The sequence below is a fragment of the Penaeus chinensis genome, chromosome 43 (genome assembly GCF_019202785.1).
Source record: "Penaeus chinensis breed Huanghai No. 1 chromosome 43, ASM1920278v2, whole genome shotgun sequence".
NCBI classification, from domain to species: Eukaryota; Metazoa; Arthropoda; class Malacostraca; order Decapoda; family Penaeidae; genus Penaeus; species Penaeus chinensis.
The window spans coordinates 14,881,685-14,904,184 of NC_061861.1; the positions used below are offsets into that span (position 1 = coordinate 14,881,685).

Genomic DNA, 22,500 nt, shown 5'->3' on the forward strand with positions numbered 1-22,500 from the left:
CATAGCACGTACGTACACGTTATGCCCGTCGGCACTGGGTTAAATATATGTATATAAATATATGCATATATGTATATATATTATATATACATATGTAAATATATATATATGTATATAAACACACACACATATGCATATATATATATATATATATATATATATATATATATATATATATATATATAAACCGTGTTCATGCTGACAAATGTAGAAAAAATATGAATGAGAATGAATATCTTCACAATACAAGAGATGTACATCTGTTCTACATATATATATGTACATATATATGTATGTATATATGTGTATACATACGTATATATATATATTTATGCGTGTGTGGATGCACATATATATGCATATACATACATACACATATACATATACATACATATGTATATTTCTTATATATACATATATATTATATTTGTGTGGTGTGTGTGTGTGTATGTGTGTGTGTGTGTGTGTTTGTGTGTTTGTGTGTGTATATGTATATACATACATACATACATATATATACATATATACATATATATATATATATATATATGTGTCTATATGGTCTTCTGTTTGCATCACAGGGAGAAGGGCCGCACCATGTCTATCTATCCATATATATATATTTATATGTGTGTGTATATAAATGTATATCCATCTTTTCATTTATAGCACTCTAAACCTCACGCACACACACACACACACACACTCACACACACACACACAGTTACTTTGATTGATGTGTACATAATCAGATTATCTCCTCTCTCTTTGTAATGTATACACACACACACACACACACATTAATTTGTAATACATTTGTAATATATGCATATATACATATATATACATATATACATACACACACACACACACACATATAAATCCACATACACATATATATATGTATATATATATGAATATATATATATATATACACACATACACACTGTTTTCTATATTTGTCGCAATGAACTCTGTTCGTGTTAACATGAATATATATATATATATATATATATATATATATATATACATATATATATATACATATATACACATGAAGAATTAAGAAAAATTAAGATAAAGCAGTAGAAATGATAATGATAATGATAATAAGTATCACAAAATTAAGCTTGATTATAATTGTGATAATAATAATAAAAATAATGATAATAATAATGCCGATAATAATAATAACAAAAATAGTAATAATAACAAGAGTTGTATTAACGATAATGATGAAAATAATAACAAAAATAATAATAACAAGAGTAGTATTAATGAGAATGACGATAATAATAATAACAAAAATACTAATACTAATAACAAAAATAGTATTAATGATAATGACGATAATAAAAATAACGACTATACGAAGAAGCGAACCCGCAACCCCCCCCCCTCCCCCTCCCCCCTCCCCCGCTCCGACGTACCGGCAGCGAGGGTGAAAGTCCAAGTATTTAAGCTCCTGAGGTGGCACCAGAAGCGGCAGTTCCTTGCGGACATCTCAGTGCTAAGTGTCTCCCTCAGTCTCCTTTCTCCATTCCCTCGTCATGGCGTGTTCTAAGGTAAGGCAGGTAAGGCTGTCTGTCAGAAGTGCGCTGAGGTCGTGGGTAAGTGAAGGATAAAAGGCAGAGAGCGAGAAGGTAAGCTTAGTAAGGGTAAGGCTGAGTATGAAGATACTTTGTCATATGTCGAATTACGAGTGATTTGAAAAGACGATCGGATCGGAGGAGTGTCATTATGTTATAAATAATCAGGATTATTTCGCAGAAAGAAAATTAATCCTTTTTTGCTTGTTCGTTACGATTTCTCTTTCAGATATAAAGGGTTTGATAGGACACGTCGATAAAAAGTTGTTATTGTCCATTATATCGTAATGATTTTGACATTTATATAGCACATGTTATAGACTTCGTGAGAACAGGCATCCCCTTATAGCGATATTGAAACAAAAATGCTGACTTAAAGTGGTGAATGCAATACAAGCATCGCCATCTACTGGGTGATGTTTATAAGTACCGGTGATGTCAGATTCACAGACTAGGTGACAGTCTTAATGCCGCTCAGGAACTTCATATCTTCATATCTATTTGTGACACCATGCTTTTTTGTGACAGGAAGACATTTAGTGCAGTAAGTGCAATATATTCACTGCAATTCAAAATGCGTAATAAGGTTAACGACGACAAAAATGCATTACTATCTAAATTACCAGAAAACTTTTGATGAGAATAAAAAAAATAAAATCTATCATTTTTCTAATGATAGATGGCATACTTTCTCATAATGCCACAATACTTTCTCGAACAACGAAACCTTTATTTTACTTCAGTCAAAGGCCATTTCCTTTATTACACAAACCCATTCATACTCATTATACTCTGTTACCCTTATACTCTGGGACTGGGACTGGGACAAGGCAACTTTGACATGACGATTCCAAATCACGACGAATTGGAGCCACGGCGATCCCCAGTCAGGACGATTCCAAATCACGACGATTCCCGGTCAGGACTATTCCAACCACGACGACACCTAGTCAGGACGATTCCAAATCACGACGATTCCCAGTTAGGGCGATCACTAGTCAGGAAGATTCCAAATCACGACGATTCCCAGTCAGGACGATTCCAAATCACGACGATTCCCAGTTAGGGCGATCCCTAGTCAGGACGATTCCAAATCACGACGATTCCCGGTCAGGACGATTCCAAATCACGACAAATCCAAATCGCAAGGAGTCCAAATCAGGATGACGATTCCAGGTCGGGTGAACCCGAACCACGACGATTCTAAGACAGGACGATTCCGAATCACGACGATTCCAACCACGACGATTCCCAGTCAGGACGATTCCCAGTCAGGATGATTCCCAGTCAGGACGATTCCGAATCACGACGAATCTGTACCATGAAAGTTCCACGTAAGGACAATTCCGAATTTCGACAATTCCAAACCACGACGATTCCCAGTCAGGACGATTCCAAACCATGACGATTCCAAGTCAGGACGATTCCGAACCACGACGATTCCCAGTCAGGACGATTCCAAACCATGACGATTCCCAGTCAGGACGATTCCGAACCATGACGATTCCCAGTCAGGACGATTCCCAGTCAGGACGATTCCGAACCATGACGATTCCCAGTCAGGACGATTCCAAACCACGACAATTCCCAGTCAGGACGATTCCGAACCATGACGATTCCCAGTCAGGACGATTCCAAACCACGACAATTCCCAGTCAGGATGATTCCGAACCACGACGATTCTCAGTCAGTACGATTCCGAACCACGACGATTCCCAGTCAGGACGATTCCGAACCACGACGATTCTCAGTCAGGACGATTCCGAACCACGACGATTCCCAGTCAGGACGATTCCAAACCACGACGATTCCCAGTCAGGATGATTCCGAACCACGACGATTCCTAGTCAGGACGATTCCCAGTCAGGACGATTCCCAGTTAGGACGATTCCGAACCACGACGATTCCCAGGTAGTAAGATTCCGAACCATGACGATTCCCAGTCAGGACGATTCCGAACCATGACGATTCCCAGTCAGGACGATTCCGAACCACGACGATTCCCAGTCAGGACGATTCCAAACCACGACAATTCCCGGTCAGGACGATTCCGAACCATGACGATTCCCAGTCAGGACGATTCCCAGTCAGGACGATTCCAAACCGCGACGATTCCCAGTCAGGACGATTCCGAACCACGACGATTCCCAGTCAGGACGATTCCGAACCACGACGATTCCCAGTCAGGCCGATTCCCAGTCAGGACGATTCCGAACCACGACGATTCCCAGTCAGGACGATTCCGAACCACGACGATTCCCAGTCAGGACGATTCCAAACTACGACGATTCCCAGTCAGGACGATTCCGAACCACGACGATTCCCAGTCAGGACGATTCCAAACTACGACGATTCCCAGTCAGGACGATTCCGAACCACGACGATTCCCAGTCAGGACGATTCCAAACTACGACGATTCCCAGTCAGGACGATTCCAAACTACGACGATTCCCAGTCAGGACGATTCCGAACCACGACGAATCCCAGTCAGGACGATTCCAAACTACGACGATTCCCAGTCAGGACGATTCCGAACCACGACGATTCCCAGTCAGGACGATTCCCAGTCAGGACGATTCCGAACCACGACGATTCCCAGTCAGGACGATTCCGAACCACGACGATTCCCAGTCAGGACGATTCCAAACTACGACGATTCCCAGTCAGGACGATTCCAAACTACGACGATTCCCAGTCAGGACTATTCCAAACTACGACGATTCCCAGTCAGGACGATTCCGAACCACGACGATTCCCAGTCAGGACGATTCCCAGTCAGGACGATTCCGAACCACGACGATTCCCAGTCAGGACGATTCCGAACCACGACGATTCCCAGTCAGGACGATTCCCAGTCAGGACGATTCCGAACCACGACGATTCCCAGTCAGGACGATTCCGAACCACGACGATTCCCAGTCAGGACGATTCCAAACCACGACAATTCCCAGTCAGGACGATTCCAAACTACGACGATTCCCAGTCAGGACGATTCCAAACTACGACGATTCCCAGTCAGGACGATTCCAAACCACGACGATTCCCAGTCAGGACGATTCCCAGTCAGGACGATTCCGAACCACGACGATTCCCAGTCAGGACGATTCCGAACCACGACGATTCCCAGTCTGACTTTTCCGAAACACGATGACTTCAAATCAGGACGATTCCGAACCACGGCGATTCCTATTCAGGATGATTCCAAGCTATGAGGACAAATCAGATTCCTGACGATTCCGAAAGGCAATAATTTAAACAAAAGGTAATTCCGAAATACGATGACTTAAAGCAACGACGAATCACGACAATTCCAAGTCACAACGATCTTAAATCACGACGAATCTGGACTGTGATTCCCATTCAGGACAATTCCGAATCACAACGATTCTGGAACATAATTTAAATTTAGGACTATTCCAGAATGCGACGATTACAAAGCACGACAAATCTGAACCACTGTGATTCCAAGTTACGACATTTTTAAATTACGACGGATCTGAACCCGAACCACGACAATTCCACTTACGGATAATTCCGAATATCGACGATTTTTAAATACGACGACCTTATATTAGAACATTTCCAAAATACGATGATTTCAGGTCAGGCAGATTCCAAACCACGACGATTCCAAGTCAGGACGATTCCGAAAGAAGACAATTCCGTGTTAGGATAATGCCGAATCTCGAAAGATTCTGAAACATGACAATTCAAACTCAGGACGATCCCTAAAACACAAAGATTTCAAGGTAGAAATATCCCTCAACATGACTATATAAAAACGGCAAGATGACAAGCCACGATTCCAAATCATGACGAGTCTGAGCCATGGCGATTCCTAGTCAGGGGATGATTCCGAACCACGACGATCCCAAATCGAGACATTCCTAAACCACGACGATTCCAAGTCGGGGCATTTCTGACGCAGGACGATTCCAGGTCAGGACGATTCTGAACACGGTGATTCCAAGTTAAGACTAATTCTTATCACGAAGATTCCAGATCCCGACAAATTTGAACCACGGACGATTTCGAACGACGAATCTGAGCCTCGATAATTCCAAATTAAGACGATCTCATACCACGACAATTCCAAAATACATTGATTCCAAGTCACGACGATTACGAACGATGATGATTTCCAAATCTTGACGAATCCAAAGCACAATAATTCCAAGTCGCAACGAATTTGAACCACGACGATTCCGAACGCAACTTAACCCTAACTTGCTTTGGACCTTGATGATTCTAGGGTTCAACCTCGTATTCAGCTGAGCCCGGAATTGAACCAATTTGCTCAGGTATCTCTAGTTTTCTGTTTTATTATATCTTTATTTTTTTTATATATATCTATTTATCTTTTTAATGCGCCTTTCTGTACTTTCTTCTATTTTCAAATAAATCTTTCTGAAGCTTCTGAATCCAGATCTGCTTACAGATATATCAGTTTTGGGATCCATTTCCATGTCTGCCTATACGCCCTATACCACAGGTAGTTTCGTGTCTACCTCTATGGATCAATTTCACATCCAATTTTCCATTTGATTCTGTGCTTGATTTTCACCCAATTCATTATTATTTCCATTACTTTTTTTCTTTTTTTTTGTCCAGCATCGCATTACATTTTACCATTATTATTATTATTCTAATTCAGCTGACAGATCTATATCCAGTTTCTCATCCATCATTATACTTAGTCCATCTTTTGATACTTACTTCCATATCAAAATTCATCTCGTTGCTTACTCACTTCTTTATCCATTTTCATATCCAATTATATGTATTCTATGTTCAACCCTATTCAGTAATCACACCCATCCCCACATACAATTCTCCATATTACGCATTCATTTAATATATTTCCACATAATTCATATTCATTATTACTTCAAATTTCATTATCAGTTCCATTTTTCATATTTATCTTTATATATTTTGTTATGTATTCCACAAATTCGAAACTTAACTCCCCGTCCATTTTTACATATTCCATATTAATTTTTACAACCATTTCTGTATCCGTGCTACATCCAACACCCTACTCATCCAACTTCAGATAAATTCCAATGCCACATCCACTTGACATCCATTTCCATGTCTAATTCCACATCGAACTTCATTTTCACTTCCAAATGCTACAATATTTCAGTTCACTTTTCTACACCCATTTTACATTTAATCTCACAACCAGTTTTATTTCTATATTCACAGTAAATAATTTTGCTGTCATTATTACATCCAGTTTCATTTTCTGTTTCACTTTCACTTCTAGTTTCATTTTCTGTTTCATTTTTACATCCAGTTTCATTTTCTGTTTCACTTTCACTTCCAGTTTCATATTCAACTTCACATTCATTTCCACATTCCTTCGCCTTATTTTCAATCATGCATTTTTGCCTCATCCATCCACCAGCCATTTCTCTTACACTAACTTAGTATAAAGTTTCCATAAAGCGCAGTCCAGTTTGTTTCATCTTATTGATAAAACTGATCGCCTCGACGTCTTCATCCCCAAGCTTCTTTTTGCATTAACCACCTCCAAAATTATTCAAACTAATCAGCTCAAATATTTTCCTTTCAACCTTTTTCATCATAATCATACAGTGTCCAACATTTCTTCCCTAAACCTGAACTCATTTCCTTCAACATCCAAGGTATCAGTTTCAGTCCTATTCATTCACCATTGCCATTGATGATTTACCCGAATCACTAATGTTTGACTCTTCCCAATTATTATTATTGATATCCTGTCATCAGGATTTATTTCTATTGCTTAAATCAACACAGAAATTCTGAATGATCCTTCTCTTTAATTAACTTTGTTTGAATGAGCTTTCCTTCTCCTAAACTAATGCTAACTCTACTAACCCAACTTTCACAGCAACCTTAGGCAACACTTCATCCATCCTTATCCACTCAACCTTCACAGCAACCTTTCCTTAGGCAAGATCTCATCCATCATCATCCATCTAACCTTGACAGCAACCTTTCCTTAGGCAGCACCTCATCCATCCTCATCCACCCAACCTCATCAACCTTTCCTTAGGCAACACCTCATCCATCCTCATCCACCCAACCTCATCAACCTTTCCTTAGGCAACACCTCATCCATCCTCATCCACCCAACCTTCACAGCAACCTTTCCTTAGGCAACACCTCATCCATCCTCATCCACTCAACCTTCACAGCAACCTTTCCTTAGGCAACACCTCATCCATCCTCATCCACCCAACTTTCACAGCAACCTTAGGCAACACCTCATCCATCCTCATCCACACAACCTTCAGTGCAACCTTTCCTGAGGCAGCACCTCACCCAGCCTCATTAACCATTCCTTATACAACACCTCATCCACCCAACCTTCACAGCAACCTTAGGCAACACCTCATCCATCCTCATCCACCCAACCTCATCAACCTTTCCTTAGGCAACACCTCATCCATCATCATCCACCCAACCTTCACAGCAACCTTTCCTTAGGCAGCACCTCATCCATCCTCATCCACCCAACCTTCACATCAACCTTTCCTTAGGCAGCACCTCACCCAGCCTCATCAACCATTCCTTATACAACATCTCATCCATCCACATCCTCCAAAACTTCACAGCAACCTTTCCTTAGGCGACACCTCACCCACCCTCATCCACCCAACTTCTACTAATCCAACTTCTACTTACCAACCCTCTCGTGGACCAACCTCTTAGCCTAGACATTCTTCATCCAACTTCTTCTCAACTTACAACATTAACTAAGATTTTTTCCCGATTTAAACTCATCCACAACACCCTATCCTCACCCTCAACCACTCTTCATCCAGCATCAACAGCAACTTAATGACGGAAGCTCTCGTCATGACATCTCTCTTAAACCTGATGTTCCTTGTCAAATTAACACCATGAAATCTACAATAACCAATTAACTAACATTACTAACAAACTAACTTTACTAACCTCTCTTTATACACCTTCTCATCCAACTTCCCCTCACCCATCCTCTCCTCATCCATCTCCTCCCACTCATTCTCTCCTCATCCAACCCCTCCCACCAAGACTCTCCTTATCCAACCCCTCCCACCCATCCTCTTCTCATCCATCTCCTCCCACCCATCTCCTCATCCAACCCTTCCACCCATCCTCTCCTCATCCATCTCCTCCCACCCATCCTCTCCTCATCCAACCCTCCCACCCATCCTCTCCTCATCCAACTCCTCCCACCCATTCCTCTCCTCATCCATCTCCTCCCACCCAGTCCCTCTCCTCATCCATCTCCTCCCACCCATCCTCTTCCTCATCCATCTCCTCCCACCCATCCTCTCCTCATCCAACCCTCCCACCCATCCTCTCCTCATCCAACCCTCCCACCCAGTCCTCTCCTCATCCAACTCCTCCCACCCATCCTCTCCTCATCCATCTCCTCCCACCCATTCCTCTCCTCATCCAACTCCTCCCACCCATCCTCTCTCATCCATCATCCATCTCCTCCCACCCAATCCTCTCCTCATCCAACTCCTCCCACCCATCCTCTTCCTCATCCATCTCCTCCATCCATCCTCTCCTCAGCTACCTCCCACCCTCCTCTCCTCATCCAACTCCTCCACCCAGTCCTCTCCTCATCCATCTCCTCCCACCCATCCTCTCCTCATCCAACTCCTCCCACCCTTCCTCTCCTCATCCATCTCCTCCCGACCCGATCCGTCTCATTCATCCACTCCTCGGCCACCCAGGCCTCTCCTCTTCCCTCTCCTCCCACCCATCCTCTCCTCATCCAACTCCTCCCACCCATTCTCTCATCTTCCCTCTCCTCCCACCCATCCTCTCATCATCCATCTCCTCCCACCCATTCTCTCCTCATCCATCTCCTCCCACCCATCCTCTCCTCATCCAACTCCTCCCATCCATCCTCTCCTCATCCATCTCCTCCCACCCATCCTTCCTCATCCAACCCCTCTCACCCAGCCTCTCCTCTTCCCTCTCCTCCCACCCATCCTCTCCTCATCCAACCCCTCCCACCCATCCTCTCCTCATCCAACCCCTCCCACCCATCCTCTCCTCATCCAACTCCTCCACCCAACCTCTCCTCATCCAACTCCTCCCACCCATTCTCTCATCTTCCCTCTCCTCCCACCCATCCTCTCATCATCCATCTCCTCCCACCCATTCTCTCCTCATCCATCTCCTCCCACCCATCCTCTCCTCATCCAACTCCTCCCACCCAACCTCTCCTCATCCAACTCCTCCCACCCATTCTCTCATCTTCCCTCTCCTCCCACCCATCCTCTCCTCTTCCATCTCCTCCCACCCATCCTCTCCTCATCCATCTCCTCCCACCCATCCTCTCCTCATCCATCTCCTCCCACCCATCCTCTCCTCATCCATCTCCTCCCACCCATCCTCTCCTCATCCATCTCCTCCCACCCATCCTCTCCTCATCCAACTCCTCCCACCCATCCTCTCCTCATCCATCTCCTCCCTCCCATCCTCTCCTCATCCAACTCCTCCCACCCATCCTCTCCTCATCCAACTCCTCCCACCCATCCTCTCCTCATCCATCTCCTCCCACCCATCCTCTCCTCATCCAACTCCTCCCACCCATCCTCTCCTCATCCATCTCCTCCCACCCATCCTCTCCTCATCCATCTCCTCCCACCCATCCTCTCCTCATCCAACTCCTCCCACCCATCCTCTCCTCATCCATCTCCTCCCACCCATCCTCTCCTCATCCAACTCCTCCCACCCAGTCCTCTCCTCATCCATCTCCTCCCATCCATCCTCTCCTCATCCAACCCCTCCCACCCATCCTCTCCTCTTCCCTCTCCTCCCACCCATTCTCTCCTCATCCAACTCCTCCAACCCATCCTCTCCTCATCCAACTCCTCCCACCCAGCCTCTCCTCAACCAACCCCTCCCACCCATCCTCTCCTCATCCAACTCCTCCCACCCATCCTCTCCTCATCCAACCCCTCCCACCCAGCCTCTCCTCATCCAACTCCTCCAACCCATCCTCTCCTCATCCAACTCCTCCCACCCAGCCTCTCCTCAACCAACCCCTCCCACCCATCCTCTCCTCATCCATCTCCTCCCACCCATCCTCTCCTGATCCACTCCCTCCCACCCAGCCTCTCCTCATCCAACTCCTCGCACCCATCCTCTCCTCATCCATCTCCTCCCACCCGTCCTCTCCTCATCCAACTCCTCCCACCCGTCCTCTTCTCATCCAACTCTTGCCGCCCATCCTCTCCTCATCCAACCCTCCCACCCATCCTCTCCTCATCCATCTCCTCCCACCCGCCCTCTCCTCATCCAACTCCTCCCACCCATCCTCTCCTCTCCAACTCCTCCCGCCCATCCTCTCCTCATCCAACCCTCCCACCCATCCTCTCCTCATCCATCTCCTCGCACCCATCCTCTCCTCATCCATCTCCTCCCACCCATCCTCTCCTCATCCATCTCCTCCCACCCGTCCTCTCCTCATCCAACTCCTCCCACCCATCCTCTCCTCTCCAACTCCTCCCGCCCATCCTCTCCTCATCCAACTCTCCCTCCCATCCTCTCCTCATCCAACCCCTCCCACCCATCCTCTCCTCATCCAACCCCCACACCCATCCTCTACCCACCCCACTCCTCCCACCCATCCTCTCCTCATCCAACTCCTCCCTCCCGTCCTCTCCTCATCCAACTCCTCCCACCCGTCCTCTCCTCATCCAACTCCTCCCACCCGTCCTCTCCTCATCCAACTCCTCCCACCCATCCTCTCCTCATGCCACCCCTCCCACCCATCCTCTCCTCATCCAACTCCTCCCACCCATCCTCTCCTCATCCATCCCCTTCCATCCATCCTCTCCTCATCCAACTCCTTCCATCCATCCTCTCCTCATCCAACTCCTTCCATCCATCCTCTCATCATCCAACCCCTCCCACCCAGCACACCACACCCCCTCCCCATCTAATATATCCTCATAACCTCTTCCTACTCATCCTCTCCACTTACTACCGATCCTCTCTCCATTCATCCATTCCTCAGCCATCTCTCCTCCAACAGTTCATCCAACCTTACCTTATCTAACCCTTCTCTATGCAGTCTCTCCTCAACCATCTTTATATACAATCTCATCTCACTCGACACTTACCCACTTAACCTCTCCTCGACAAATTCTTCATCCATCTTCTCCTCTCTTTATTCAGGCCACTCACCCAACCCACCCTATCTAACCTCTCTTCAGCAAACTTCTTGTTTAACCTTTCCTCACTTCACCTTTCCCCTATCTCTCCTTTCCTCACCCAACCTCTTTCTCCTCCACCCATTCTCCCTGCATCTAAACATTCTCCACTAAAACGTTCCTTGACCCTTGTTTTCTTCATTTTCTTTCTCTTTTAGCCTTTTATCTCCCATTCTATCCTCACTTAACTTCCCCACCCCCATACCTATCTTAACCCAGAACACTCAATTCTTTGCTTAACTAACCATTCTTCAACTAAACTCTCTATAACCCAGCCTCTCCTCTCACCTCTCACCATGTAACCTATTTACATCCATCCTCTCTCCTCAGCTAAATCCCACCCATCTAACCTCTCTTTACTCAACTTCCCCTTCATTCAATCTCTCCCTGTGCAACTTCTCACCAACACCCAACCTCTTCTAACCCTAAACTAATTGCACCTTTCCTCACCAAACGTTTCTCTAACTTCTTCCCACTTCCCCAACAAACTTCTCAGTCAACCTCCCCTCACCTAATCTTTCCTTGCTTAAATTCACCTCATATATTCTTTCTATGCCCAATCTCTTCCCTAAGCCCTCCGGCCTCTTGACTAACCTCTCACCCATCCTCTTTGCATCTAACCTCTTCCCATTCATCCTATCCTCATCCATCTTCTCCATTAACAAGATCCCTACCTAAGCTTTCCTTAACAAAATCCTCCCTATCCCACCTCTCTTTGCCAACCTTCTTTCCCCTTATCCATTTCTCACTCAGTACCTGCCGATCTTACCTTTCCAGATTCAACCAATCCTCACTCAACTTTTCTTCACTAAAAATTTTCCACCAACCCTTTCCTCTCCTGACCTCTTTCCACCCATCCACACCTAACCCCTCCCCATCTAAGCTCTTCTCAGCAAACTTCTCACTCAACCCCTCCTCACCCATTGTCTCCTTTCTCAAGCTCTCCTTACCTATCCTCTCTGCACTCCATCTTTCACCATTCAAGCTTTCGTCATTTATTTCCTGACATAACCTTTCATCTCCCAAGTTTTCTTCACCTAGCCTCTCCCTTTCCAATGACTCACCCAACCTCTTCCCACTCAGTCTCTCCACATTCTCCCTCCTCACTCAATGTCTCTCCACCTAACCTTTTCTTACCTAACCTCTTCTCACCAGGTCACTCACCACTGAACCTCTCCTCACCAATGTCTCCCCTACTAACACCTCCCTGTCTTACCTCTTCTTACCCATCTCCTCACCCAGCCTCTCACTGCTTAACCTCTCCTTACCCAAAGTCTCTCCACCCAACCCCACCCTCACCCTAATTCTCCCAACTCAACCTCTTTCCCCCACTCCCCACCCATCCACTGCACATCTAACCTCGTCCCATGCAACTATCCAGCCTCTCATTAACACCTCACCCAACCTAACATGACTAATATCGTATCTCCCCCTTCTCAACCTCTTTTGACAAATCTCATTTACTAGTTTCTCATCCAACCTCTCCTGATTACATCTTGCCTCACCCAAGTTACCATCAACTAACCTCACATTGACTAATCTCTCTTCACCTCTAATCTCCCCATTCTCGCCTCACCCAACGTCTCACTAAACCTATCCTCAACCAGATTCCCGATGCCTCAATAACAAACTTCAGCTCACCTAAAAGCTTTTCCTCAAACTCTCCTTAACCGCCTCTTTAACTAACCTGTTCATACCCAACTTATCCATAAGATCTCACTTAATGTCCATAACTAACCAATTATTAACCCAACTTCCTGTTAGTGAGTTTCTCCTTAACTAAATTGTAATAACCCAAACTCTCCTAAACAAAGTTAACATTAACAAATATCTAGTCATGCAACCTCTCCTAAAAAGACTAACAAATAAACAAACATGAACTAGCTTCCAGTCATCCAATGTTTCTTCTATGAACTTAAATAACAGTTAAATAACTTTCTAATTAACACATTTTTAGTCACCTAACCTCTCCTAAACAAATTTTCATCAACCAATTTCTAGTAACCCAACCTTTCTTACTTAAACTTCTTGCTAACTAACTTCTAATCAGCTTATCGCTCCTAAACAAATTTCTCAGTAACTTGACAAACCTCCAATAAACATACTTCACATCAACTAACTTTTAGTGAGTCATTCATATAACTTCTTCACAGCCAACCTCTCTTAACTGACTAAACTAACAAACTTTTTATCCAGCATTACCTAACCAACCTCATATGAGCTCCAATAACCAATCTCTTCTCACTCAGACTCTCAATGAGCCTTTCCTTAACCAACTTACTCCCCCCCCCCCTTCCCGATCTCTCCTTAATCAACTTCTTTTTATGCAATCTTGACCATCCTATCCTTGGTCAAATACTCACAGATTAGGTATTATGTGTATGATGTACAGTTAAGTACATGTAGCCATCTCTAACTTATGCCCTTCTTATATTAGTTGATTGTTAATGCTTCATTGAACACTGAGATGACACTTCTACCATCATTATGTAGCATTAATCAGGATCAGATGACAAAAATGGATAAGTTACAGTGAATATGAACCGAAGCGTATTTCCAGCAACCAAAAGCATTTATGTACTAGTGCCACTAACATGAGGCAACAACATTTATGAATGAAGTAACCATTTCCTAATCAAATCTGAAGACTCCAATCATGCACTTTTCTTAAACCAGTCAATTATAATTTGTTTGACACTCAACTCTCATTTCGGTTTATCAATTAACTAGAATTTCTAAAATCATCTCTGACCACTCCCTTGTTCAGCCAAATGAACGATGACTAAAATCCTTTGCTTGCCTCTAACTACTATCTGACATCTCATTTCATAACAAACTCATTTGCAGGTATTGCCAAACAGCAATAGTCTTCCAAGGACCAGAAGTGTTGAAGTTTGACACACTTTTTTACAATAAACAGCGTCAAATTCTGATTTAATGGTATTTGCTTCAACTGTACTAAATGCAACCGACTTTGAGATTTTGAAGACTTGGGACCTATTGCCACCATGACTTCTGGATCCAAGCGATGCTGGATAAGACTTCACGGGACAGTTGGCTCTAGAACACGAAATGAGACTGCAGCTTCAAAATTTTGACTTCCAATATTAGTAAGAAGACTATGGCTGTAAAGAACAAATTGCCATTACGCTCAGTGGTTGCACTAACGAAAAGTAGCATGTAACATTGAATAATGACAAGTGCCGAATAACCAACTGGCTAAAGAGTATGGTAATATTTGGTACCAGTTTACACTATCTTCTGTCACCGTATGGCGTATGGGACCAAATGACATAAAGCACTCCAAGCAGCATTGACACTCAAGCTTCTGACTATGATATTAAATGATATAGACTGATATATGCAGTCAAATACTCCAATGACACTTAGTAACCGCTATTCGACACGAAATAACAATGGTCCTATTGACACAGTAACTTTTGGCAACGTATAACTTCTGCCTTTTGACACTAAGTTACAGTACAGGTCACGGACAATAAGTTGCTTCTGGCAACAAATAACTGCTCTTGATACTGAGTTACCAATTGACACCGGACAACTTCTGCACACTATAACAGCAAGTAACTCCTGACAGCAATGGATACTGTGCAATGTTTACAATATCTGTCAATGTAATTTTTAGCACCTAATGCAACTTTTCACCGAATAAAAGCAAGCACCGAGTGATGCTCAGGAACGTCTGGCACAAAGTAACTACTGACACCAAACTGAACGGAATGACTTTTACAGTAAGTGACACAAACACTTTTGGCACCAAATGACACGAGTAAACCTAGCAACTTTCTGTACAAATAGAAAATAACTTAAGTGCCAAATGGAAATAATTCCAATAACAAATATGCCATTTTCTGACCTGAAACGACACTGCATGTGAACGTGGCACAAGGTGACACAAATTAGCAAACACCATACAAGGACAAGTTACATAAAGCACCAACCGACACTAAAGGTTGACACCAGTTAATCCAACACCAACTTGAACACACCAACCATTTTGGATTGAAACAATGTTTTTTTTTTTTTTTTTTTTTTTTTTTTTTTAAGCGAAACAACACCAGGCCAAATGACACTAAAGATGCAGGACAACTTCCGCGTCAAATGACACAAACACCTTCTGACACCTATAGAAACTGAATAATTCTTGACACAAAATAATAACAAAGGACATTTAGCTGTGAATGACACACATCACAACATCAACTGACACCATATTTGTTTTACAATAAATTAAACTAAGTAACTTCTGACAACAATAAACGCCAAGAAATTTCCAACAATAAGCGACAATCGATTAAGATATTACATCACATGACACTTAACACAACACCTAAACGACACCAAATATTTATAGTTGCATGTGCCAATAACCACATGGCACCGAGTACCTATGACACCAAGAAGTTGTAGCATAAACGACTCCAAATAATTATGTTACCAAATGACCAAGTTCTGTTGTTGAACCAGATGACACCAAACGCGGCACCAGATGACACCGACAAAAAAAAGTACGTGTGACGCAAAATGACACCGGATCGAGTGACACCGAATGTGAAGCAAATCCTATATGGCACTTATGCGAGCAAAAACTGACAGTAAAATTTAAATTGAGAAGAATATGAAAAAGATTTTATTTGACACCGAAAAACTTCAAGTGACACCAATGAGACACCAAACGACACTTATGTGAGCACCACCGGACACCGAAAAAAATTAAGTGACAAGAAGATCAAACAGATCCTAAGTGACACCAAACGACACCGAGGACTGACAACGGCCTGCGGTTGACACACCCCACTATAGGTGACCGCAGCAGGTTTGACACGGTTGTGAAAAGTGTCAAGTGTAGAGCGCTTGTGGTTATTTCCTATTCTTATTTATTGTTATTTTTCCGTGCATTTCTTTAATTTATTCATTTGCCATTTTTTGTCTTTTACTCTATCTGTTTTTACATATATATATTTTCTTCATTCACATTGACTTATTCATTCATTAGCCTTTCCATCTATTCATATATTCATACATTTTTTAAAAATATTAATTAATGCATACACTAATTTCTAAGCTAATCCGTATCAAATTAAATTTATGAATAAAGCAAAATCTTACTCGCTCTAAAATGTTAACGTTCCTTAGCTGAGAAAAGGACGGATACGATATATATAACAATAGATAAAATCCGAACACCTTCACGCACTCCTATAAATCGACGGTACGCAAACCCCGATTTCAAAAACAAAACACTAAACTAAACTAAAAACCGACCACAGAGAGCCATTAAAGACCTGTCACGAGTATAGTCTCTAGTCTGAAGCGCGACATTTAACCCTTGTTATACGTTCGTCTCTATCAGATGGAAAATAACCTTCATCGCTACCCTCTTTAGGATATCGACTTCAGTATTCATACTTTATGCTAACACGTACACACGGCCTTACATGTACACAACGCACTCAAGACAGCATACGCAGGACTCGGCGCTGGTGAAATCTCACGGACACATGGCAAGACGTCCAAGGGAACATCGGCAGAAATATTATGCATGGCAAGGGACACACACAGACCCTGATGAGACAACAAACTAGTTGGACGTGAGTCATCTACTGGACGTCACTGAACCCTTGGTGATGTATCTGGTGAGGCAGTGAATTTAGAATGGTTTTACTAATATTTCCTCACAGTGACGTTTTAAACTAGACACGAATATATACACTTTATATCATACATATATTTAATAATCGCTTGATAGGCATAGGATTCGGCAAACAGACCCACGTTTTCAGCCAGTTGTCACCAATCTCTCTTGTTATTAGTACCTTTCTTTCTTTGTCTGTCATATTCCCGACTAATATTCCAATTTGTTCCTATTGTATATCGTTGAACCAGAAACTTATGTTTGACCCCAATTTCCATAGTTTATGTTTAGCTACTGGTTTTTAAAAAAAATATTCGTCTGACTTATATTCGACTACAATTTTCAGCTAGAATTTATGGTTAGTTACCATCCCCACCCTTTATCTCTGTCCGTCTGTTCATCCACTCTTCGCTTACTTCCCATTTCTTGCCTCATTTCATTCATTGTTTCCTCTTCTATCTCGCATTACACTTTCTCATTACCATTTCATCCTCTTTTTTCTCCGTTTCGCCAGATCTCTCTCTCATTTCCCCATTTCCTCATACTTTCCTGTTCTTTTTCGTTCCTCATGTTCATTCCAGCTTAAAAGACTATTAATTTTATTATCATTTATCTTTTGCTTTCTTTCTCCTAATCACCGAATCCTCACCCAGTTTCTCCAATCCGTTTTCGCTCTGTGTTCTCTTTCTCTTTCTTCTTTCTCTTCCCCAATCATCCAATCCCCAATCTGTTTCTCAAGTCTCTTCTCTGCGAGTCTCCCTTTTCTTATAGATTGGTGGCCTTTTGTTCCAGATTTCCAATCCTCTCTTCAATGTATGCCCAAGATGGCATGTAGATACATATGTAGATACATATTCATATTCTTCCCCCCAAAAAAGATAGAGAATTCCTTCCTCATTTTCCTCTAGAAATTTCCCTGGAAAATGTCGAATGCTGTCTATAGAATCATTTTCTCGTGCTTTCAATTTTTTCTCTGAACCATGATTGCTTAGATATTTCCTTACAGATACTCTTTTCACGGAAAACTTCCTAAAGCTGTATTTCCCTAAAAGCACCTTGCTAACACATTTTTTTTTTTTTTTCATAAGAATCACTTTCTTGAATCATAATTTCCCTTAAACTATGATTTGCTTTCTCCTTCAACGAGTCATGATTTCCCTATTTCTCTAAATCGTAATTTCCCTAAAAGTACCCTGATTCCCCTAATTATTTCCTCTAAAATCTCCCTGGTTGAGCCTTGAGATACCTAGAAATATTCCCATAAGCCATAAATTCCCTATGCACATTTCCCTAAGCCATGATTCCCCTAGAAACACCAATGCCTCTTTGTCACCTTATCATTAGAACATTGATTTCACTTCATCGAGTCACTCCTTTTGCTACGATTTCTCAAGAATCAAAATCAGCTGTTATCGCTATCATATTTTGATCATCGTTATCACCTTCCTGTCTTCTTACACCGTGTCTTCTGCTAATTCACATTCCCTTATCTTTTCTCTTTTCCTCCTTTTATCTTGAACCGCATCATCAATAATAAAAAATATATCTCGAAAAATCTAGTGATGCATTCTAACGCGCTGACACTGATCTTCGCCTTCGTAACAATCAACAAAAAAGACTATGTCCATTATCTACTTAAAGTGACACGGGACAAAGAAACTCAGAGGGTCGCGTTGGAGTATTATCTGTAATAGTGAGTGATATTGTGTACTTGTTGGCGCTTTACGAAATGTTAAATGTGCAATGGACAGTGGCCTATTCCCGATGTTTAGGACACTGACCCTTCTACCGCAGTGACATCTGGCGGCGGTGGGTCCAGGCGGCTTCAGAGGGGGGTGGGGGGATGGGGGCGGAGCTGGGGGTATAAAGGAAGTGTCAGATACCATAATTAGGGGGTAGTATTTTAGAGAGATTTACCAAGCATTTTCGGCGTAAGTTGTAGCATTTTGGTGTTGATTAAAATAGGACAACATTAAGTAAGAAGTCCATATGTTCTCATGGTGCTTCAGTGTAAAACAAAAAAAATAAAATAAAAAAATACACATTCGTATATGGAAATTTACTGGGAATTACGTCATGCTCACGTTTTCACAGTTGACATTTATATATCAATGTTTGAATATCTTTTGTATTTTGTTTTCTTTTAATCCTAAAGAATTATTGTAGCTTTCTTCACTCACGGAGCTTACTCGAAAACCTTACTTTTTTACCCAGTTAGTCTAGTTACATATTTTACTTATCGATATTTTATGCTTTTCATTTCCCAATTAGATTGTAGTTACTTATATCACAAGTCGATATTCGTCTCCCTACGTCACCATCAACCTGAGTCACGTCACCTGACTGTTTTGAAGAAAAATCACTATCGTATTGTGACTCAACAGCCAACATTTCACGACGAAAAAACGAAGGAAAATCGACACTACGTATTCTCATCTCACTATCATCATATCATGATCATATCATTTGCCGAGATGTTGAAACTTCATAGATATCATTACCATGAAACGTCCATCCTGTCATCCTTATAGCATAGTCACCATACATTCACATTCACTATATTTTCATCATTGCTTGAAGATATATATTATCTCTAATGTAACACCATAACATAAAACATTCTATCATTGATCACTATACAAATAGCACTCACTGTACTTTATTCATCGTATAGACTATGTTCATTATATTTTCACTATCACTTAAAACCATTCTCACAATGTTTTCACTATAGGTCCACAATTTCATCCTGCTTTCACTATCTCAAGAATCACGCTTACATTCAGCATAAACCACACTCTCACTATACATTCACCATAACATTTAAAGCACTCGTTACATCATACTCGAACTGATATATAAACCTAGTTGTCAATACACAATCACACCATATTTTAACTTTCACATACAGCAAAGTCTCACTATACTTTCACTATTCAGAAATCCCAAATTAAATTTGTATTTTTATTATAACTTCCATTTTGCCTTCACTATAGCAAAATACAATTTCAATACACTTGCGCGGACACAAAAATGACACTCACTGTACCCTCACTATCCTGCAAATCCGCAATATCACTATACTTTCACTATCATGAATACAATCTCTCCCTCAAAATTAGATCACTGTAAATCACTTAAATCTCTTACACTATATTTTTATATTCACATTAACCACTCTCATATATTTCACTATCATATGAACCTCTTTCTTATATATTTCGCTATCATATGAACCGCTCTCTCACCATACTTTCACTATCGCCTAAATAATATCATCATACTTTCACAATCAGATTATATTTTCACCATTACGTATACTATTCACTCGCTATGCGTTCGCCATTACATGAATCACCATCTCACCATACTTGCATTGTCGCTTATTCAATACTTTCTCCGTACTTTCACAATCAGATTAACCACTTGTATTTTCACTACCAAATAAACTCACTATATTTTCATTGCCGCCATAACAACGGCCTCACCATACTTTCACAATCAGATTAACCACTCGCTTATACGATCACAATCACACAAACTCACTCATTATACTTTCACTATCCCATGAACCATTCACTCACTATACTTTCACTTTCCCATGAACCATTCACTCACTATACTTTCACTTTCCCATGAACCACTCACTCACTATACTTTCACTATCGCTGAAACAACACCCTCACTATACTTTCACTATCGCTGCGACAATACCCTCACTATACTTTCACTTTCCCATGAACCACTCACTCACTATACTTTCACTATCGCTGAAACAACACCCTCACTATACTTTCACTATCGCTGCGACAATACCCCCACTATACTTTCACTTTCCCATGAACCTCTCACTAACTATACTTTCACTATCGGTGATACAACACCCTATACTTTCACTTTCCCATGAACCACTCACTATACTTTCACTATCGCTGAAACAACACCCTCACTATGCTTTCACTTTCCCATGAACCACTCACTATACTTTCACTATCGCTGATACAACACCCTAAACTTTCACTTTCCCATGAACCACTCACTATACTTTCACTATCGCTGAAACAACACCCTCACCATATTTCCCCTACATTGCGACGCACAACTTCCCTCTCGGGCCTCACCTTCCCCAGGTATCGATGGTGATGATGATGATGATGGTGACAATGATGGTAACCACGTCATCATACGCTCAGCCAATACAAGGACCGTATCACTATCCGCCTGTGAGTACTCTCTTTTCTGTGAATGAAATAGTAAGATTCTTGAATGAAATGACGGTGTAGTAAACAAGGTTTGAACTAAATGAATGGTTGTAAATAAAGAAAAAACAAACATGAATGAACGTTAATGATAACAAGAAACTTTGAATGAATTGATGGTAATAAAAATATTTTGATGGAAAAAAATGTGAAGTAAAAGTCCTGAATTATTTACTAATACTAAAAATTATGTGTTTGAGATATGAGAGATAAGACATAAATTATGTGATTATCTGATTTCATTCATAGTAGACTGATATTACATTCGGAGTGATGTAACAAAATGAGAAAAAAGAGAAAAAATCTAAATGATATCAGTTGATAAAAGAATCAGTAATTAATTGACAGTAACATTATATATGTATATATATATATATGTATATATATATATACATATATATTCATAAACGCACAATACACAACATACACACACGCGCGTATATAGGCAAACTTACTAATATAACATTTAATTCTTTACTAAACAGATGCCCTATGAATTCCGATACGGTGTCCGAGACGACTACTATGGCAACGACTTCGGCCACGAGGAGGAGAGTAACGGAGAGGCCGTGAGGGGTCGTTATTACGTCCTGTTGCCCGATGGTCGTCGCCAGGTCGTTACCTACGTCGCCGACCACCAGCGAGGATATATTGCCACAATTAGTTACGAAAATGTTGCTGTCCATCCTCATACCAGCGGTAACCGATACGGATAAGGCATTCCCACGTCGTTTTTCCCGCCATTTTTTGGCAATCAAGTTATTGTTTTTTGTTATTGTGCC

At 41.9% G+C, this 22,500-nt stretch overlaps 1 protein-coding gene across 3 annotated transcripts in view; it reads left to right on the plus strand.

The window, feature by feature from the left end:
• LOC125048154 (cuticle protein 19-like) overlaps window positions 1-22,500 on the plus strand; it is a 42,302-nt gene that overhangs the window by 19,667 nt on the left and 135 nt on the right. Inside the window, exons 1-3 of one of the 3 annotated variants that reach the window (XM_047646705.1) lie at window positions 1,497-1,565; window positions 21,590-21,682; window positions 22,204-22,500. The exon at window positions 22,204-22,500 is cut by the window's right edge and continues 135 nt beyond it. In XM_047646705.1, coding sequence (XP_047502661.1) covers window positions 1,551-1,565; window positions 21,590-21,682; window positions 22,204-22,434 — 339 coding nt within the window. In that variant the 5' untranslated portion in view covers window positions 1,497-1,550 and the 3' untranslated portion in view covers window positions 22,435-22,500. Of the gene's footprint in view, window positions 1-1,496; window positions 1,575-21,589; window positions 21,683-22,203 lie in introns of those variants that run through there. The other 2 variants (XM_047646704.1, XM_047646706.1) reach the window with 2 other exon arrangements.